The sequence below is a fragment of the Dromiciops gliroides genome, chromosome 4 (assembly GCF_019393635.1).
Source record: "Dromiciops gliroides isolate mDroGli1 chromosome 4, mDroGli1.pri, whole genome shotgun sequence".
Classification (NCBI taxonomy): Eukaryota; Metazoa; Chordata; class Mammalia; order Microbiotheria; family Microbiotheriidae; genus Dromiciops; species Dromiciops gliroides.
In genome coordinates this window covers 301010190-301032786 of record NC_057864.1, presented here as the reverse complement: position 1 = coordinate 301032786, position 22597 = coordinate 301010190, and the positions used below count along the sequence as shown (strand labels likewise).

The following is a 22597-nucleotide window of genomic DNA, read 5'->3' as shown; positions in this document are numbered from 1 at the left end:
TACTTAATTCATTTAACCATTTCAGGGTTCAATAACTTCCTATGTAAAATGGGAATACCTACATCTTATGTGCCTGTAGGTTAATCACATCATTTCCTGAGATCTAGTTCTAAGATTTTTGATTTCCTGCCTGCAAAGTCAGAGCAGCATGTTTCCTGTGACGAGAGGGGGAAGCACAGACAATATGCCAGTTTGTATATTAAGTTAATATTACCCTCAGAGGATTAGAAGCTGTCACTAGTATTGTGTTTTAACTATGATTAGAAATGGGTTTTGTTCATAAGTCCTTGGCCATATAAATGTATTAATGTGTCCTAAAAATGGAAGAAGTTCTGGGAACTAGAGTCTAACATTAATTGAAAGTACTGAAAAGCTTTTCATTCTATTATGATTTTTACTAAGGTTATTTCTCTTTAGGGATTTCTAACTTACCATGGGACAATGAAATTATACTGTGAAATAAAATAATATTGAAGAGTGCTCCAATCTTTCATAAACAACATTAGTTCCACCACGTACTTGGATGAAATAAATTTCTTTCATGGTGTTTTCAGCTCCCTAGGAGAAAATACTGCTACATAAGTCATCAGGTGGCAATCAACTGCTTCTCTTCAACCCCCTCCAACCTTTTAAATTTCACTTAAAAAACTTTTCCCTATAATAAATCTCATTAAATTTCCTTTAGATTCTTAAATACACCAAATCATAAGTGATTTAGAGAAAAATGATCTTTTCTCAACATCATGCATAACTTTTCTCCTGTATAAATTAGGTTTGAGGATAAAAATAAATGACAAAATTGCCCCCACAAAGTCATGCTGTTTTCAATTATTTGATGTGATAAATACATACCTCTGCTTCCATGTGATAAGCATTTTCTATTCTACTAAAATCCTTTGTCACAGTTATATTTTCTGCCTGAAACATAAAGTAGAACAGTGTAATTCTTAAAGCCAATAAAACAAATTAAAAGTTTAGCTATTGTTTGCTATTTTTCTAAAACAAAATAGAAACCTGAACTTTGGATAATTTATTTAAAAAGCAGGAATGTAAATTATCAAAGGCCTAGAGAAGAGAAATATATTCTGTTTAGTTTTTAAAAATTATCTAAAAAGAGTAGAAATTAAATATAGACATTCTTTTAAAAATCATCTGGAAAAGTTTTCTTACCAACTGCCACTTTGACTTAAGTTTCATACTACCTAGAAACATTTATAAAATTCAAGTGCTAAGAAATTTTATGCAGCAAAAAATATTTAAATGCATTGAGATCTAGTTTTTAAGAAAAGTAAACCTATGGTGAGCCATTTTATAGAATTCCCCCCCTCCCAAATCACCCTTAGTTTCTTTTTTGCATAACTTAATTTTACAGATATTACATATATGTATATATTTAAAGTATATATGGCATAGTAGATGGTACAGTTTAATGATATCATTTAAAAATATTCTGATTCCTTTTCTCTGGGAAATTGTGCAGCTGTGGGAAGAGAGGAGAGAAACAGCAAGTAGCTAATATGTAATTATTAGCTTGTATCTTCTCTTTTCCCTCTTTGTACCTCCCTATGGGTGTCTGCTGTCTTTTTTTGACATTGCCCTGCAACACTTCAGCTAAATGAACACTACTGCTTCTTATGTTTGCACTCAGTTTAGTTTATACTGTTTTTAAGTTGGAAGGGGACTCTACGTATTCATCAAGGCTGCCTCTAATATTCATTCTAACCAGATTTCATCTATATAAAAATGTTAAATAGAGGGAAAGATCAAACTGTAATCTGATGAAGATACTACAACCCTTCTTAAAGATACTATACCTGCAGTTACATTTTTATTTTTATCTTTTTAAATAGTCCCTTACAAAAGTAGCTATTATAATACTTAATATTTTTTAAAGTACCTGAGATATAGCCATCACCACTCTTCTTCAGTCTGCCCAACCAACTGTATTGACTAAAACCAGGATCAAATGTTATTTCCTACTAATCCTAAATACACGCCTAATGCTGGTTTTGTTTGTTTTTGTTTTATTTTGTTTTGCTTTTGCACTGTCCTCTGTATATAAATTCAATCCTTTTGCTCATGCTATTGTTAAGTTCCTCTCAGTGAATTTTCTTCTTATGCCCAATCTACTCCTATCCAAAGCTTACTAACCCCTTCAATGTCTCCTATAAAGCTTTCTTCTCTTACAGAATAATTTTTCCTTCTTTGAAAACTCTCTAATAGTTATGTTTTGTAACACATGCTTTAGTATTTAATTTTGTACTATTTTATGTTATTCTGTAACTGGAGTCTTCTTTCTCCAAATATAGTCTTAAGTTTCGTGACTTTTTTGGTATCCCTTATATCACATAGTACAGTGTTTAATTTTAAAGTGTCAGACTCATAAGCAGAACTTCAACTGGTTTCTATCCTGTTCTCAGAAATACCCTGAGAAGAATAGGGTTTGAGCTTTTGCCAGAAAATGTGAATCCCTTTGCTATAATTACATCTCTGACAATTATATTTATTACCATTCTTTGAGAGACTCTCCAAATAAAATCAATGTATACTCAGTACCTTTAATACAAAGGTAGGTATATGGGAGGATGAAAACATCAAAACAACCCACATTTGAAAATATGGTTTAGGAGCAAGAAACAAGAGACCAAAGGTATACTCAGTACCTTTAATACAAAGGTAGGTATATGGGAGGATGAAAACATCAAAACAACCCACATTTGAAAATATGGTTTAGGAGCAAGAAACAAGAGACCAAAGATCTATAGACTACACAGAAGTCTTGTACCTATATACTGTGAGATTCAAAATTGGATATACAAGCATTAAACTCCCCCTTTTAACTTTTCCCATATGTATATATATATCTATATATCTATATATATCTCCCAGACCAGTAAGAAAAAGAAGCCTCTGAGCTTTAATCGGTGAGGGACTAGTTTTTATTGCTTGGGAATTAATTAGACAACAAAAGGTGATACCAATTAGGGAAACAGGAAAGTAGAAATACAAATGAATAATCTTAGATCTAAGCTTAGTCTATTTTCCTTTATAAAACTCACCGAATCCCAAACTGCCTGCCAGGCCGAGAACCAGCACACCCAAAGTTGGACACAAACTGCGTGCGCCGCCATGGTTAAGTTGAAAAGCCAGAGAGAGAGCCAACTTCCGTTCTTCCCTCAGTTTTAAGCTGGCGTGCCGGAAGTTCATCGCGGTCTCCTCCCCAAAAGGGAGGTCCTTCAAAAGCCACTTCAGTAGCATGCGCTCGACTCTCAAATGATTCAGCTAAAACTTCCCGTTTTTTACCACAATACCATGAATAATATTTTCTTTGAGAAAAAAACATTAAACCACATAGCTATAGATAGCTATAATAGATATAATTATCGAATCACTACATATAGTTATAGCTATAGATTGCTAGATAGAAAGTACCAAATAACATTATAAAAAAAAATGAAACAAAATATAATCAATGACTGATATGGGAAACAGGATATAGTCAGATTGTTGATTTGTTAGAACAAAGATTAAAATAAATACAAAGAATAAAAATGAGGAAAAGATGTGGGAGGCAACTAAAACAACTTCAATCTGATCCTTTTAAACAAATTACTGATGCCAAGAATATGAAATGGCTGAAGAAACAGCCTTTAGCACCTATCATAACCATTTCCTAAAGAAGTCTGAGGTTATTAACTGCCATAATAAGGAGACCAAAAGCACCTAACAAACCATCTCAGCCTTCAAACACTTCACCTGTTTGCCAAGTACAGAAATATGGTAGCCAAGGGCAACACTAGTTTAAACATAAACTCATCTGTAAAATCTTATGAAGGCCAAGGGAAGATTATGAGCAATATCATTTTATGAAACAGCAAGAAAGAGTGGAAGGAAAAGCAAAATCAAAGAAAACTATGCCTGAAAAGATCTCTTCCAATAAGATGTCTCTAATACAAATGTTGAAATCTTATAATATGCATCTGGAAAGATGCAACACAATTTATTTAATAACCTTATGATTATTAACATCAACAATTCACATCAAATGAAGAATAATACAGAAAGATGTATGCTTGCCAAAGGTGTTGTCACTGTTAGGGAAGTACAAATTGCTGTGGTATACCAGTATGATGTGAATTACTCTCTGATGATTGCATTAAGTTCTGGAACACTGCAGAACTTCCTAAATGAGAATCATAATTTCTCAACACAGCTTGGCGTAACACTAGAAAAAAATAAGTGAATGAAGAATGCCTCTTGTCCATGCTATAATATGCAAATAGATAGACAACTCATAGAGCTTGTGCAAAAGTACATATATCTTGGACAGACACTGCAAATATTCAGTCAGCTGATCCTAGAATCAGTGAGGAACATGGACTGGACTGCCTCTAGGGAAACTACAATTCTTTTAATGTCCCCAGGTTTCTTTCTGAGACAAAGGCCTGTAGGGGCCAAATTTTAATTGGGGAGTGTTAGTTAGGTGGCTTGCTGCAATATTCGGGCGAGGAATGAGATTAATAGCTTCTTTCAAAAACAGAACTGGGTTTATTAACAAGAACGAACTTGAAAACACAAGTAAGATTAGCAGAATTAAGGGAAAGGAAAAATAAAAGAATGGGGGAAGGGAAACAATACAACCTGAATCACACCACCACCTAGGGCTTAGCTGAACACAGACAGGACTGTGTCCTGTCTTTTTCTAGCTCCACGCCAGTGGCGAAACTCCTCCCTTCTCCTTCCCAGCAGACCCTAGGCTGTACACACACACAGCCCAAAGCTAATTGGCTGGCAGCCCTGACTGACAGTCACATGACTGCCCTCACTGGGCTTCCAGTCATTATAATTTTGCCAGGCCCATGTAGGCATTGGCAAATGGTGATGACGTGAGCTGCCAGTGCCATGGCGATGGCTACAACCAGTGGGTGGAGCACTGTGCCTTTTGCAGAGGCGCTGCGCCTGAGCCCCAGGCCAGTGTGCCAGCTGGGGCTTTTTAAATTCTAGCCAAAAGATGGGGTCATAAAAACCTCAAATCACAACTCTTTACAGGGCTAAATACCAATGTGCTTTTATGGCAATTTATGACTACAAGTCTTGGAATATTAAAATCTGAAGAATGAAATAGTTTTTAAATAACTAAGTTAAAGATTAGGGGGATATGCTTGGTGGATGTGAGCAGGTTGCAATGCATTAGAAACAAATATGTAAAAGAAATAGTGTAAAGGATATCATCAGAAAAAGGTCTGAACAGTAAAAAATATGGGTTAGTCATGTGGAGAGGAAAAACTGATGGCCACTCAATGTCAGGAAAATGAGAAGAAAACCCATTGTAAGTTAGGTGGACTCTGGGGCATCTACATGAAGATACAATAAAAAATGATACAAGATGAAAAGGTCTGAATGGATTATGATCAACACTGTTAGAGGGAATACCAATATCAATGAGATCATAGATTCATTGAATTATACTTCAAAACTGTTTTGAAAAAGTCTGAAATTCTTAATTAGTGAAGTTCTCAATCAGTGTCTTCCACCACTGACTTGCTGTTAGTGAAATGAGAATATATGAAAACAGGAAGCGACTTGTACAGGGTTCAGTGATCTGAGAGCATCCCTCTCTTGTTCTGGAGGTTGGGAAAAAATACTCTCAGAGAAGGGGGAATTAGGTGTCCAAAATGAAGAAGACTATCTTTGGGGGTACAGACATTTTGATTTTATTAACATTCTGGATTATGACACTATACTTAAGCAGGGTTTGGTGGTAACAACAACAACAATAAAATTATTATAACGGCTAACAATTATATAGCCTTTAAAAATCTGCAAAACTCTTTGTTTATTATCTTATTTGATCCCTTCTGCAACCCAGTGAAGTAGGTGCTAGATTCTTTCCATTGTACAGAGGAAGAAACAGGCTGAAAGCAGTTAAATGATTTGTCCAGGGTCACATAATAGCTAGTAAATCGGTGAAGCAAGATTAGGACTAAGCCCATCTTCTACAGGAAGCCTTTCCCAACCCTCTTTAATTCTAGTGCATTCCCTCTTTCTAATTACTTCCTATTTATTATGTATATAGCTTGTTGGTACATATTTGTTGGCTCATAGTCTCCCCAATTAGGTTGTGAACTCCTTGAGGGCAGGAACTGTCTTTTGCCTCTTTGTATTCCCAGTGTTCTCATGTGGCAGCTAGGTGGCACAGTGGATAAAGTACCAGGGTTGGAGTCAGGAAGACCTGACTTCAAATTCAGCTTAGATGCTTACTAGCTGTGTGACCCTCGGCAAGTCACTTAACCCTGTTTCTCCTAGTTTCCTCATCTGTAAAATGAGCTCAAAAAGGAAATGACAAACCACTCTAGTATCACTGCAAAGAAAATCCCAAATGAAGGCACAAAAAGTAGCATATGACTGAACAACAACAACAACAATGAAGTTCCCAGAGCTTAGCACAGTTCCTGGCACATAATAGGCTCTCAATAAGTGCTTACGGACTGATAGTCTTGACTTCAAGTACAGTAATCAATATGTGGCAGTACAGTATAGAGTACAAGATTTAGAATCAAAGCCCTTGGGTTTGAATCCCAGCTATTTTCTGTACCTTACAATGTGACTGACCCTGGGTACTTTACTTCTTTGGATCTATTTCCTCACTTATACAATTAGAGTCTAGGCTAAATGTCATCTAAGTTCTAAATCTATGATCCGATTTACCAGCTGTGTGACTTTAGCTGTCAATTAACCTTTCTGAGTCTGTTTCCTCATCTGTAAAATGAAGACAGTATTAGCCCTGCCTCCAGAGTTGTAAGGATCAACAGTACTTTATAAACTAGAAAGCAGTATATATAAACCTAAAAAGTTATTAATTACCTCATAGGTTTGTTGTGAGGAAAGTATTTTGTAAACCTTTAGGAACCATATTAATGAGATATTATTATTAAATGGGACAAAATTGATGGTCAGCCAAATTTTGAATTGTAAAAGCTTTAACTCAGGAAGACATTAAAGGAGAGGGTCTATGGAAATGGAAAAGCTCTTCAGGGTGAGGGGGTTGAACCTCCACAGGGCCTGCAGAACAAACATTTTCTGATAGGTGGAAAAAGGCAAGTTCAGCCATTCAGAGACTTGAGAGGCTCCATGTGAACAGATGCTTCAAAATGGAATATATTGGGGTTTAGTTAAAATGTGGTAGGAGAATGTGTGCACTGATTGTATTGTTTTGAAATATCAATGGCTGAGGCAATCAAATTTTTCTTCTTGGTTTTAAAAAGAAGCCACCATAGTTCTTCAGGCACCACTAACTATAATTAAGAAACTGTTGAAATAAATGAATAATAACTAAAATTAAAATAACAATTTAGGTCACTTCAGCTTTTTACCTGGGACTAAATTTCTAATTAGTTTTAGTCTCATTGAATCACCTGCACCCCTTATGTTTATGAATAAATTAAAAAAAAACATTGAATAAACACTATGGCCAAGCACTGTGCAAGTGCTGAGTATACAAACAGAAAAACTGAGGCAGTCTTTGTTCTCAAGAAACTTACGCTTTAATTTAAGGGGATTGCACATTAAAGGCAGTTCAGCTGCAGAGGAAATGTAAGGCCCAGGTCAGATGGTAGTACCTGGGAGTTGAGAACTGCCATTGGCATGGCCTTCCCTTTGGCTTGGCCCAGACCCTAGGCCACCCAACATGTTTACTATATTTCATCTATATAAATATGAAATAATAACTATATTGCCCACTAAAATGCACCCAGAGAGTCAAAGGACCTTTGTTATATTTCACTTGTATAATAAAAAAGGAAATGACAAACCACTCTAGTATCTAGTCTACAAAAGGATAACATTTAGTTGCTTGTACCTGTGATCTGTCTAGTTTTTTTCATATTAGCATCCTTGATAGAAAAACATTTACTGTACCTAGGTGGAAAAGTTGTAAATGAGAGACTAAAAAAATACATAAAACAAAGCCAAAAAAACATCGCAAGGGCCAACCATCTAATTTTTGGATGTGATCTCTTTGGAATACAGATAATAGCAAATATTATTAGGATCAAAGGTTGTGAGCATCAGAAATTTAACTGATAAAGGAAATCCTTGGAAATAGCGTATTTACAATGTCATGTTTTATATTTTTTTCACTGTATACTCCACAAGGCAATTTTGTTATTGTTTTTTACATTCAGTAAAGTACTATATTTTATTTTTACAAGATTTTAATACTTCATTGAAATGTAGCTGTTTTTAGAATTCAGTAGTTTCAACTTGTTCCTTTTCTCACTTTCTAACGCCCTCCCTTCTTTAGCTGCCTGCACTAGCACCTATTAGGCGTTAAAAAGAAAAGCCACAGGCACACTTTTCTTTAGAAAGTAAAAAGCACAGGGTTACATAGGATAAGCTTACTTTTGCTACCATAGCAACTACTGTGCCTCTGTCATTTACTTTTGAAGGTTACTTGACTGGTGCGAAAGTTATTTTTTATATAATTGCTTAAAGCTAACTGTGAAGTAAACTTTTGGTTTCCTTAAATTGTCATCTTGAAATCGCTCTTTGGCAGTATAGCTATGGGGAAGTGATAAAAGAAGTTTCATTTCTTTATTTTTAACAGACCTTGAAAATTAATTACATCTTAAATAATTTTTGCTGAATGAACAAAAACTTTGGCATAATATATTTGTGGTAAATTAATTGAAATATTGTATACAATCAATCTTATTTGAAAAACTTTCACTTCTTAATGGCTTTATATATTTAAGAACACTGCCATCTTGTGGCTTTGGGGGCTATTGCAAAATAATTTTAGAGAAAATATCTAGATTTTCTCCTACTTGATTAAATTGTATGCCTCAAATATATGATGGATTGGAAATCTAGCATTTAAAAATAATTTCATAGGAAAACTACTGGAAATAATTTTAACATCCATGACCCATTTACTAAGTGCTTTGGCTCATATGTCCTACTTAAAAGCAATTTTTTCCTTTTTTATGGCTGCAAGTTTTCAAGGAGTTATCCATTTAATTTTTAATCAGAATAAGCTTTAAGAAGATCAAAGAAGAGTTTTTTACTTCAGTTCTTGAGCCTGCTGCTCATATAATTTTCTCCTAGAAAAGCTATCATTTTAATCATGAGAGCCCCAGGAACAAATTTATTTTTGTAGCACCTTAAGATTTACTTTACTTTTGATGTCTACCCACATGGCATATTTAACCCCCACCCCCATTCTGTCTTCTAGTTTTTCAGTTAGACAATGGGGACCACACAATATAATAATAATGCTAAATAATCTGGAACTTTAATTCCATATTAAAACTAAATATCTACATCAATAAATATCCATTGAGATCCTTCTATATATAGATATTGTGAAGACACTGGGAAATATAAAAGCATATAACATTGGGTCTTTGACTTACAAGGACTTATCATCTAGAGGTACAGAGGTACATAGAAAGATAAATAAGACTGCAAGGTATTATGTTTTAAATGTTAAATGTGTGGTACAGACAATAAGTTTTCCAGGAGTTCACTGGTTGTATACATTATATCTTGTATTGAGGTTACTGCTAAGATAAGAAGGCATTCAGTGTCTGCTAAGGATCTGATATAACAGAGGCAACAGAAATATGTAAGAGCAAAGGTCATTCCCTAATAGTTAAGTGGTCAAAGAATGTAAACAAATAGTTCTTTTTTTTTTTTCTTTTTTAGTGAGGCAATTGGGTTAAGTGATTTGCCCAGGGTCACACAGATAGTAAGTGTTAAGTGTCTGAGGCCGGATTTGAACTCAGGTCCTCCTGACTCCAGGGCCGGTGCTCTATCCACTGCGCCACCTAGCTGCCCCACAAATAATTCTTAAAAGAATTGAAACCTTTAAAAAAACCATATGAAAGAATGTTCCACATCAAAACAACTCTGAACTTTTACCTGATACCTGGCAAATTAGGGAAGAGGTTAAAAAATGGAAATAGTCAATATTGGTCGGGGAGATGGTAAAAGGAAACAAGCATATATATGGCACCTACCACTATATGCCCGGTCACTGTATAACATACTTTAAAATATCTCATTTGATCCTCACAACTCTAAGAAGTAGGTGCTGTTATTACCCTCATTTTACAGTTGAGAAAATTGAAGCAAACAGAGGTTAAATGACTTGTTCAGGGTTACAAAGTCAGTAAGTGTCTAAGGCTACATTTGAACTCATGTCTTCTTAACTCCAGACCCAATACTCTATCCACTGTGCCACCTAGTTACCCCTAAATAATTGGAAGGGTTATGGAGAGACTGGTATACTAATGCATTGCTGGTGGAGCTGTGAATTGATTCAAGCATTCTGGAAAGTAATTTGGAACTATTTGAAGAAAGTGACTAAAATGTTCATACCTTTAACCTGGAGATCCCACTGCTGGCATATACCTGCCTTGCTCTCTTTGCCTCTACCCAAAAAGAGGTCAATGATAAAAAGAAAGGCTTCCTGTACACCAAAATATTTATAGCAATAGTTGCTATAAGTATATAAGTATAGCAACAAACTGCAATAGGGCAAAGAATTGGTAACAAAGTAGATGCCCATCAAATTTAATGGAGTATTACTGTGCTGTAAGAAATAGTGTAATGAATAGAGGGAAACATGGGAAGATTTATATGAACTAATACAATGTGAAGTAAACTGAACAAGTCAATCAAGTCAATAAATAAGCATTTGTTATGCAATCATGTGCTAGCAGCTGGCTTGGAGTCAGAGATATTCATCTTCCTGAATTCAAATCTGGCCTCTGACACTTATCTGTGTGATCCTCACTGTTTGTCCTAGTTTCCTTATGTGCAGAATGAGCTGGAGAAGGAAATGGCAAATCACTCCAATACCTTTGCCAAGAAAACCCCAAATGGGGTCATGAAGAGTTGGACTTAACAGAAAAAATGACTAAACAAAAAAAGTACCAGCTATTATGTTGAATGCTGAGGATACAAGGTATGGCAAAAATCTGATCCTTGGCCAAAAGGAGCTAATATTCTAAACAATATATTCAATGACAATAACATTATAAATGCAAAGAACAATCACCACAAAACACATAAAGCTAAATGTTGTGAAATTAGGAGTCTGGCCCCAAAGAACAAATATGAAAAGGAACCTCTCTTTGATTCTTTGAAGAGTTGACATACTATGAGTTTGGGATATTTTATATAATCAGACTTTTTCTATATGTTGAGGTACTACATAGAAGTCAGACTTTTCCTTTATGCTGCTTGGTTTTGCTGAACTGTTTTCCCCCTCTTTTTTATTTTTTATTTTTTGGTGAGGCAATTGGGGTTAAGTGACTTGCCCAGGGTCACACAGCTAGTAAGTGTTAAGTGTCTGAGGCTGGATTTGAACTCAGGTACTCCTGACTCCAAGGCCAGTGCTCTATCCACGGCGCCACCTAGCTGCCCCTTCCCCCTCTTTTTTTTTTTATGATTCCATTCCTTTATTTTTTATTATTAATAAAGTATTTTATTTTTTTCCCGTTACATATAAAGATAGTTCTCAACTTTTGTTTATACAAGCTTTCCAATTTCAGATTTTTCTCCCTCCCTTCCCTCCCTCCCCCCTCCGCCCTTCCTCCTCTTTTAAAAATTCTTTGTTAACAGGGATTATTCTACTGGAAAGGAAACAGGAAGGGATACCTAGTTTGGGAAATGTAGATGATATAAAAAGAAAAGATTTAAATAAAAAGTTATTTGAAAAATAAAGCAAGGAAAGATAGTTATTGAAAGTGATTACTAAGAAGTTCCTAAGTGAGAATGGCCATTTATGTATGCCCTTCAACTGCTATGAGAGCTGATGTTGCTCTTAGAGCCCCTGCCATTAATGCTATAGGAAAGCACCATGATCAGAGTCCTCTTCACCACCTCTTCCAAGCTATCACAATGACCTAAGTCCCACTACTTACCAAATAAAAGTAATTTTCCCACTTCCAACCAAATAAAACCAAATTTATAAGTGCCATTGCTGCTGATAGAAGCCTTTGCCTCTCAAGAATAATTATTATGTGGCTGAACAAACTGTAGGGTGAGATTATGATGGAACACTATTGTGCTATAAGAAATGATGAGCAGGATGCTATCAGAAAAACCTGGAAAGACTTACATAAGCTAATGCAAAGTGAAATGTACTGTATACAAAGAAATAGCAATATTGTAAGATGATCGTTGGTGAACAACTTAGCTATTTTCAGTAATACAATGATCCAAGACAACTCTGAAGGACTTATGAAAAATGCAATCCATCTCCAGAGAAAGAACTGATGGTGTCTGAATACAGATGGAAGCATATTTTTTTTAGTTCCTTTTTCTTAAGGTTTTTTTTTTTGGTCTGTTTTCTTTCACAACTTGACTAACGGGGAAATGTTTTACGTGACTACACATGTATAACTTATTTTGAATTGCTTGAGTTCTTGGTGGGGGGGGTGTATGCGGAGAGAGGGAGGAAGAGAATTTGGAATAAAAAGTTTTAAAAATCGATGTTAAAATTGTTTCCACATGTAATTTGGGGAAAAAACTCTAAATTCTTTTTTAAAAAAGAATCATTATTATGGATGCTATTAGAATTCCTTCTCCAAGTACCTAAGGTTCCTTATTTAATCTGAACTGGCAAACCAACTTTTAGTTTCTCCCCTTTATAATGCATATTTCCCACAGCTGCCAAATTTATCTTCCTAAAAGCACCAGGCAGATGTCACTACCCTGCCTAAGAATCTTCAGTGGTTTTATCTTATTGCCTTTAGGATAAAATAAAAATTCATAATCATCATTTAAAACCCTTCACAATATGCTTCTTCTTACTTTTCCAGATATATTTCACATGACTTCCCTTATATAATCAAAGATCCAAGTCAAACCGTCCTACCAGCCTTTCCCCAAACTTCCTACCTTCTTCTAACTTTATGCCTTTGCAAAGGCATACCTGAAACTCATCCCCTCCTTATATCCACTTCTTAGGATCCCTGCCTTTTTTCTCCCTAATTGATAGTGTTCATTCTTTACTTATCATCTTTTCTTTACTTATCTTTTTTTAGATTATATCAGCCAAGAGAATGAAAATCTCCTTGGGGTGTGTGTACATACACACATGTATATATGTATGTTGTTCAGTTATGTCCAACTCTTCATGACCCCTTTGGGGTCTTCTTTTTTCTTCATTTAATATTTTATTTTTTACCCCAATTAAATTAAAAAATTTTTTACATTTGGTTTTCTAAACTTTTGAGCTCCAAATTCTTTCCTTCCTTTCTCTCCCCTGCTTATTGAGAAGGAAATCAATTTGATATAGGTTATACATATGCAGTCATGCAAAACATATTTCCAGGTTCAACATGCTGTGAAAGAAAACAGATTAAAACCCAGACAGAAAACAAGAAAAATAAAGAAAATAAAGAAAAGATATGCTTTGATCTGTATTCAGATTCCATCAGTTCTTTTTCTGGAGCTGGACAGTATTTTTCATTAGAAATTCTTTCACATTGTCTTAGATCATTGTATTACTGAGAGTAGCTAAGTCATTCAGAATTCATCATTGTACACTAGTGCTATTACTGTGTACAATGTTCTCCTGGTTCTGCTCATTTCACTTTGCATCAATTCATGTAAGTCTTTCCTGATTTTTTTGAGAGTATCCTGCTTGTCATTTCTTATAGCACAAGAGTATTCCATCACAATCATATATAACAGCCTGTAAAATCATTCCCCAATTGATGGACATCCCTGTAATTTCCAATTTTTTGCCATCATTAAAATAGCGGCTATAAATATTTTTTTCACATGTAGGTCCTTTTCCTTTTTGTTTTTTTATCTCTTTGGGATATAAACCTAGTAGTAGTAGTGTTGCTTGGTCATATTCATTTGGGGTTTTCTTGGCAAAGATACTGAAGTGTTTTGCCATTTCCCTCTCAAGCTCATTTTACAGATGAGAAAACTTAGGCAGACAGGGTTAAATGACTTCCTCAGTGTCATATAGCTAGTAAGTGTCTGAGGCCAGATTCAAACCAGTAAGAATATCCATGACTCCAGGCTCACTGTAACCTTGAAAGGAGGGTAAGTCAACTTAACCTGCCTGGCCTCAGTTTCTTCATCTGTAGAATGAGGGGGTTGGGTTAGATTGCCTCTGGAGCCTGTTCCAGCTCTAGATTTCTGATTCTAAATGAACCTTTTTGGATTTCAGTTTTTCAAAAATAAAATGTGGTGCTTGGATCTGATACCTTTTAGGTCCTTTCCATCTTTTAAAACTATGGTACTAGTTAGTTTAAAACTCCCATGTCCACTATCAAGTAGCTGTAGGCCTTAGCTCCAAGTTGCTAGTCTCTTGTCCAATGGGGTGTGGTCTTCTTTAACACACAGGCCTTTATGTCCCTGGGCTAGAAGGTAATGAAATTGTTTAGTAGAAAAGTTCTAAACTTGGATTCAGGTGACTTAGGTTGTAGTTTCAGCCCTGCTACTGATGTGGGATAGAATTATGGAATTAGGGTCAAATTGATCGTGAGTTGTCCCAAAAGAATTACAAGACTCAGTAACTCAGTTTCCCAAGTTTTATTGAATACTGTGAGTAAACACAGGGAGAGAACCAGAAAAGTGGAAAGGTCTCTCTTGAACAAGGAAAGGAAAGATAGTTATATTTACAGCATGGATAAATTGATTATCAGTCTCATTTTAATCATCTCCACTTTAGGGAAGTAAAGGGGAGGGCCTAACCTAATTTGGAGTGCCTGGGGGCTTAAGCCAACCCCAAAGGCGGGTACCTTTTTCTGTGGAAGTGTGTTTTTGGGGTTTACATATCATATGGTGAATCTGGGGACAAATTTGGCCTTTTTCTGCACATGTCTTTTTCTGATTCCCATGGCTAATTTCAAAGTATCTTCATTTTTCATTAGAATTTCTATGCCCTGTCAGTGTATCATTGTTATAGTTAAAGTCTTTTTAACCTTGATGCCTCTTTATGTTCTTGTTATGAATGGTGATTAATGCGGGTAAGAGAACCTAGACCTTGACTTGTTTCCCAAATCTTAAGTTACCCATTAACTGGGGTCTGAATCCCTTTTAGAGCTCATATCTGAATTAGAGCTTGGGTCTTAGGTTTTTTTGTTAACCCTTTTTTTGCCTCCTACATCACTACTAGCTATATAACTTTGAGCAATTTTTACTGACACCACTTTCTTCATCTGGTAATATGACAGGGTTAGACTAAATGGTCTCTTAGTCCTGTTCAGTTCTAAATTATATAATATTGTTTAAAAATCTGTTAGGTCTGTGTCCTGAATGATGAACTCAAATACAATTGTAGTAAGTCATATTTACACATATCTATTATTAAAAGCTTTACTACTAAATGTACAGATTTATTAAAAATGAATTATTTTGAATCAAAGATCTCTGAGCTGCTGGCTTTTAAGTTTTATTATATAGCATTGTGTTTTATTTAAATATTGCTTTTACTCAGTATCTACCATGATGATGTCCCAGAAGCCAAATGTTATTTATTTGGAACTGGGGGCAATAGGGAAAGATGTTTCAAATATACCAAGTACTAATCCGTTTTGGACTTATACCAATTGTAACAATGATGTTTTGGCACTACTCTCATATCTCCTCTTGATAGCTGAAATCAGCAGGTCCTCAGCCAAAGAACCTTTAACAATTTTTTTAAACCTAAAGGCAGAGGTACCTTAAGCAGTCTTTAAAAGAGCATATATAGAAGTCAAAAGAATTCTCCGCTACTGATGAGGACTTTAGTTTTATTAAGCATACTGTAATATTTTTCTGTCACAGAATGTGAAATGATTTTATATATATATATATATATATATATATATATATATAGAGAGAGAGAGAGAGAGAGAGAGAGAGAGAGAGAGAGAGAGAGAGAGAGAGAGAGAGAGAGCGAACGCGAGAGCGCTACATTTGCAATGTAGTTGCCCTATACTTTTTGGGCACATTTGCTTTTAAATGTCATTTGCAAAAAATAGTCACAATCTAAACGATTAAAGTTTAAAAGTGCCCTATGACTTTGAAAACCTTGTATAATCCATTCCAAAGTATAAATTTAAATGACTTTTTGGATTATCTACTGCTTTGAATTATCCACATGACTGCTTTCCTTCATTAGCACAGATAATTGGGAGATTACTATTTCATTTTACTTGCCCTGAATATTGAATTTCAGTACAATTACAGCAGGTTAAACCAAGTGACTTCTTTTATATCCTAGGAGATAGCTCCTCATGATTCAGTATATGTATTTATGCTAATGCTGCATATACCGTGGCTTTTAACATCTGAACCAGATTGTAACAGAGCTTATGGTTGTCAACTTTTTTTTTTGAGATGCTATTTTCTTGGCCATCAAATAGGTTATTTTAACTTAAACTGTACTTAATTCATACATAACATTGTGAAACATTTAAAAAATTTATTATCAACTTACTTTCTACAGTTATCTTTTGTATAAATGTCAAATGACCACAGCACAAATATATTGGACTTAAAAACTCACAGTCTACGTTCATCATTGGTTTAACCAGAGCATTTCTAAACCTCCAGCAAATACCCAACACTGAATAGGAAATATGAATTGATGGCAGAAAGTAGTTATGAACGAGAAATCGATTTACTGACCAAGAATTCTTAACCATTTTTGTGTGTGATGGATCTCTTTGGCAGTCTGATAAAGCCTATGAAGATGTATCAGAATAATGTTAAATTAATAAAATAAATATAGAAATTTATCTATTTCTCAAGTTCCTAGACCCCAGGTTAAGAACTCCTATTATACAGAAGCACAGATATGGAATGGGAAGGTCCCTCTGGAGCCCTCTAATTAATCTTCCACACTATAGAGGAGGAAACCAAGGCTCAGTCATATATCTAAGATAGCAAAGATAGAGCAAAGCTGGGATTTAAACCGAGACCCATTCCTCTTTCCACTGTACTGCTTGGCTTGACTTCTACTGTATCTTAATGTTAATTACTGGTTTAATACTGTATAAAAACAGTGGTGGTGGAGTATTTGGATAGTAACGCAGGTCTTGTCTTAAAAACAATATATAAATTCTGACTACTCTAGATTTTGTTTGAGGAGCACTGGGTATACCCAAGAGAAACCTGAAAACGGATATCGACACTGTGGTCAAGAATAATCCTTGCTTCCCACTACTAAGGTACATTATTTTTATTTTTTATTTCAGGAGGAAGGCTGGTAAGTGTCTGGGACCCATGATTTCAGTCCTGTGGGGAACTCCAGGTATGGCAGCTCCCTCTGCCTGTGCTGACAGGAGCTAAATTAAAAGACAAAAAGTTTTCCCACCAGCCCACAACTTTTCGAAATTGAAATGCTCACCATTTCACGCAGGCTTTACTGGGTATGTGTGTTTAAAATTTAAAAGCACAAAGCACAATTTTAAAATAACGCACTTCTAACGATATAATAGATAGAGGGGGCTCGTAGGCGTCATCAGACCCGTACGGAGTTAAGAGCCTTTCCCTCCCCTTCCCCCAAATCCCCCTTAGGAGTTTGCAGGGACTCTGAGGTCCCCACCCCCTTCCCCCTCTCGCCATCCCTTCGGCCCGGAACAGCGCGGGGTGGGAAGTGGAGCCCAGCCCCAGGGATGTGGACCCCGCCCCCCAATCTGAGCGGCTCCTCTCACCTGAATCCCCGGCTTCTGCAGGTTCTGCGTGATGTAGTCCAGGCGGCGGCCCACACTGTTCTTGGCCTCAGCGGCCGAGTTTTTGGTGCTGCTGACCTTCACCGTAACCAGCGCCCGGTCAGGGCCGCAGGACATCTCCGCTGAGCCGCTCACGTGCACCTCGCGGGCCGGATTCTGGACCGAGGCCGGTGCCGAGGACGTGCATAGAGGCATGTGGCTGCTGAGGTTCGGTAGCGTCTCCCCAGCGGCTCCCAGGAAGCCATCTCGGCCCCTCTCAGTTAGCGGCGCCAGTTCGGCAAACACCCGGGACAGGGTAGCCGGCGGCCAAGGCATGGGAGCCGTCCTTAGGTCCCCATGGCAACCGCGGCCTACGGTGTCCTGGGAGGGAAAAGGGGACGCGATCGACTGCCGCCGCGTGTCCCTGGATCCTTCGCTATCGCGCAGGGAATGACGGGAAGACCTTTCTCTCTTCTGAGGAGCCAGCGCGGGCGAGCGCTTCCCGTGGCGCTTTCGCTGCATCTCCGGCAGCCGCAGCCTGGGGAAGAACGTAAACGGAACTGAGGAGAACTCGGCTGACAACGCTCCCTGTCATCTTATATCCTACGGCCCTCGCGGCCTCTCCGCGGCGGAGACTCTTCTGTTACGTATCGGCGTACATCACATTACGATGGCTTTGGGCCCTTGTCTGGTAGTACAATGGATAGGGCGGGGTTTGGAGTCCGAGGACCTCGGTCATTTTACCTTACCACTCTCTGGGTTAGATTAGATGACCTCCGAGGTCTCTTCCAGCCAGGAGTATGTTAGTAAATGTATAGCATTCAGGACCCAAATTTTAAGATTTAAGCTGTTATTAACACTTCTTAAGTCTTGACAACCAAACAACAGATCAAGCATGGGTCTCGAAAGCCACCCCCCCTCCCCCCAGCTTCCAGCTCTCAATCTGTGATCCTTTGAACCCTGTGGCTTGAACCACGGTAATAACCTTTTCACTAGTGTCCCTATATCCAATCTCTCCTCCATTCCATCCTCCACAGACCCGACAAAATGATAAAGGCACTGGGCCCAATGGGTTACTCTCTTACTCATGCAGCTTCAGTGGCTGCTTAGTAACTCTAGGATAAGCTACAAACAGCCTTTGACATGTAAAGCCCTTCACATGCTAGTTCTAACCTATTTTTCCAGACGGATTCTTCCATCTTTTCCTCCTCCTATACTCTATGTTCCAGCCAAACTAGCCTACTTGCTGCCCCCTTTTAAACACATTCTATCTCTGGCTCACTTATCCCTATGCCAGTAAAGTTTTCTCTCTTCACTTCTGACTTTTGAAATCCATACTTCCCTTCAAGCATCGGCTCAAGTCCAGCTTTCACAAGAGGCCTTTCCTTATTCAGTTGTTAGTGACTTCCCAAATTTACTTTTTGTTTATTTTGTGTTATTTTCCACAATATTAGGAAAACTAGTGGTGTAATTGACTATATCAATAACAAAACCCAACAAAAATCATATGATTGCCTCAATAGATAAAGAAAAAGCTTTTGATGAAACACAACACTCATTCCTATTAAAAATACTAGAACGAATAGGAATCATTAGAACTTTCCTTATAATAAATAGTATCAATCTAAAACCATCAGCAAGCATTATCTGTAATGGGGATAAGCTAGAAGCCTTCCCAGTAGGTTCAGGGGTGAAGCAAGGATGTCCATTATCACCACTATTACTCAATATTGTACTAGAAATGCTAGCTATAGCAATAAGAAAACAAAAAGAAATGGAAGGAATTAGACTAGGCAATAAAGAAACAAAATTCTCACTTTGCAGATGATATAATGTTATACTCAGAATCCTAGAGAATCATCTAAAAGAGTAGTTAACATAATTAACAACTTCAGCAAAGTTTCAGGATAGAAGTAAACCCACAGAAATCATCAGCTTTTCTATATATTATCAACAAATTCCGGCAGGAAGAGATAGAAAGAGAAATTCCATTTAAAATAACTGTAGACAATATAAAATATTTGGGAGTCTACCTACCAAGACAAACCCAGTATTATGTGAACACAATTGCAAAACACAACACAAATAAAGTCAAATCTAAACAATTGGAGAAATATTAATTGCTCATGGGTAAACTAAGCCAATGTTATTAAAATGAGAATTTTGTCCAAATTAAGTTATTTATCTAGTGCCATAATAATTAAAGTACCAACATTATTTTACAGAGCTAGAAAAATAATAGCAAAATTTGTTTGGAAGAACAAAAGGTCAAGAATATCAAGGGAATCAATGAAAAAATGTGAAGCAAGGCGGCCTAGCAGTACCATATCTCAAATTGTATTACAAAGTGGTATTCATCAAAACAATCTGGCACCGGTTAAGAAATAGAGTAGTAGAATAGGTTAAGATACACAATACGCAGTAGTAAATGACCATAGCAATCTAGAGTTTGATAAACGCAAAGATCCCAACTTTTGTTACAAGAACTCAGAATTTGACAAAAATTGTTGGGGAAACCAGAAGGAAGTTTGGCAGAAATTAGTTAAAGATCAACATTGTATACCAAGATAAGGTCATAATGGGTACATGATTTAGACATAAAGGATGATAACATAAGCAAATTAGGGGAGCATGGAATATTTTGCATGTCAGATTTGTGGATAAAGGAAGAATTTATGATCAAACGAGACAGAATTATGGGATATAAATTTGATAATTTTGATTACATTAAATTAAAAAGTTTTGGCTCCAGCAAAATCATGCAGCCACACTTACAAGGAAAGCAAAACTGGGAAAAAAAATTTATGGCAAGTTTCTCTGATAAAGGCCTTATTTCTCAAATTTGTAGAGAACTGAGTCAAATTCATAAGAGTATGAGTCATTCCCCAATTGATAAATGGTTAAAAGATAGGAACTGGCAGTTTTCTGAAGAAGAAATCAAAGCTATCCAGTCATATAAAAAATGCTCTAAATCACTATTGATTAGAAACCTATCACATTGGCTAATATGACAAAAAAGAAAAATGACAAATGTTGGAGAGGATGTGGAAAAATTGGAATATTAATGCATTGTTGTGGAGCTGTGAACTGATCTAACCAATCTGTAGAGGATTTTGGAACTACACCCAAAGGACTATAAAACCGTGCATTCCCTTTTTTTGTGTGTGTGCATTTCCTTTTACCCAGTAATACCACTACCAGATCTATATCCCAAAGAGATTTTTAAAAAGGGAAAGGACCTATATGTACAAAAATATAGGAGCTCTTTTTATGGTGGTAAGAAAATGGAAATTGAGAGATGCTTATCAATTGGGAAATGGTGAACAAGTTCTGGTATATGATTGTGATGGAATATTCTTGTGTTATAAGAAATGTTGAGCAGAATAGTTTCAGAAAAACCTGTGAAGACTTATATGAACTCTTGCAAAGTGAAGTGAGCAGAACAAACAACAGCAACAGCAATAATCTACAATGATCCAAAACAATTCCAAAGGACTTATAATGAAAAATGCTATCCATCTCCAGAGAAAGAACTGATGGAGTCTGATTGCAGATTGAAGTATACTTTTTCCAAAAAACCTTTCTCTTTCTTTCTTCCTTTTTTTTGGTGTGTTTTCTTTTTAAAAGTGGCTAATATGGAAATGTTTTGCATGACTGAACATGTGTAATCTATATCAAATTGCTTGCCTTCTCAATGAAGGGAAGGGCAGGGAAGGTGAGAGAATTTGAATTAAAAATATAAAAAAATATTAAAATTGTTTTTATTTGCAATTGATAAAATATGAACCTTAAAAACCTCTTTTCAATAAAAAACCCTTATTTCTAAACTCTTGGAATTAAAAGTTCCTTTCAGGTTTTTAATATCCTTTCACACTATGTTTTTAAAAATTTTGGCCTTTACTTTGTTCAAATTCTTATTACAACTGAAGTCAACATAACAGTAATGCAAATTGCAAACATACAGTCATTCAATGGCATACAGTAATAAAAGCATTAAAATAAACATGCAAATGCAAACAAACAATTATATGGTATCCTGTAACAATGATAACTGAGAAACATACTCTTATAATTAGAATATGAAAAAGAAGACTTTCATAAAGTTCAATGCCATATTTATTTAAGCAGCAGTATAATCCATATTACTTTACTATTATTAACTCCTGGCAGAAGTGCTTAACAGTATAATACTACTGTAGGTAACATTCATAATACAATAATAATTACATTCACAACCACTGCATTTAGAATCTTATGTATTATAGTAGATTGATCTCAAGAAAAGAAAATCCCAAGAGAAAAAAATCAAAATCTAAACCAAAAATGAATAATTCTAAGAAAACATTTCAAGAATCAGAAGAAAAAAAATTCACCTGAAAAAGGTACTATCCTTTTGCTCAGAAACACTGAAACATCTAAAATCATCTTAGGATGAGTATCTTCACTTATCACATAAGCTCATGGACTAAGCATGTGGTCATGGCAGATATCCGTAGTGTGGTATTTGCTTTTAGTATCCGCTTATAGCTAGCTGTCTATTTTGGTAAAAATCTGGTATAGGGATTTGAATTAGCTCCAAATTCAATATCTGTTTTAGCCACCAGGAGGTGCTCTTCTCAAGGTATTTCTCTAATTCTATTATAGCTGCATGCAAGTTAGTCACCAAAAAAAAAAAAAAAAAAAGCAAACTCAAAGTCCTAAAATGCCCAGAACGCTTTTCTGCCCCAGAATTGTGTGCTGTATCTGTCCCTCTGTTATAATCTATCACATGAAGTATTGATCAAATAATAAAATAATGAAATCTAGTATTCCAGGGAAGAATCTAATTTTTTGTGCCTTTTTGATTTTTTTTCCTTTGGACCCCAAGAAAAAAATATTCAAAGAGGGGAAAAAGAAGTTCAGCAAGGCCAATGAACACATCAATCCAG

The 22597-nt window shown here is 36.1% G+C and overlaps 1 protein-coding gene across 1 annotated transcript in view; it reads right to left on the bottom strand.

The window, feature by feature from the left end:
* Nucleotides 1–18546, bottom strand: part of IRAK1BP1 (interleukin 1 receptor associated kinase 1 binding protein 1) — a 38403-nt gene extending 19857 nt beyond the window's left edge. Inside the window, exons 1-2 of the mRNA XM_044005253.1 lie at nucleotides 17673–18546; nucleotides 853–918 (exon numbers count right to left, since the gene is read on the bottom strand). Coding sequence (XP_043861188.1) covers nucleotides 853–918; nucleotides 17673–18191 — 585 coding nt within the window. The 5' untranslated portion in view covers nucleotides 18192–18546. The remainder of the gene's footprint in view (nucleotides 1–852; nucleotides 919–17672) is intronic.
* Nucleotides 18547–22597: the final 4051 nt, after the last annotated feature.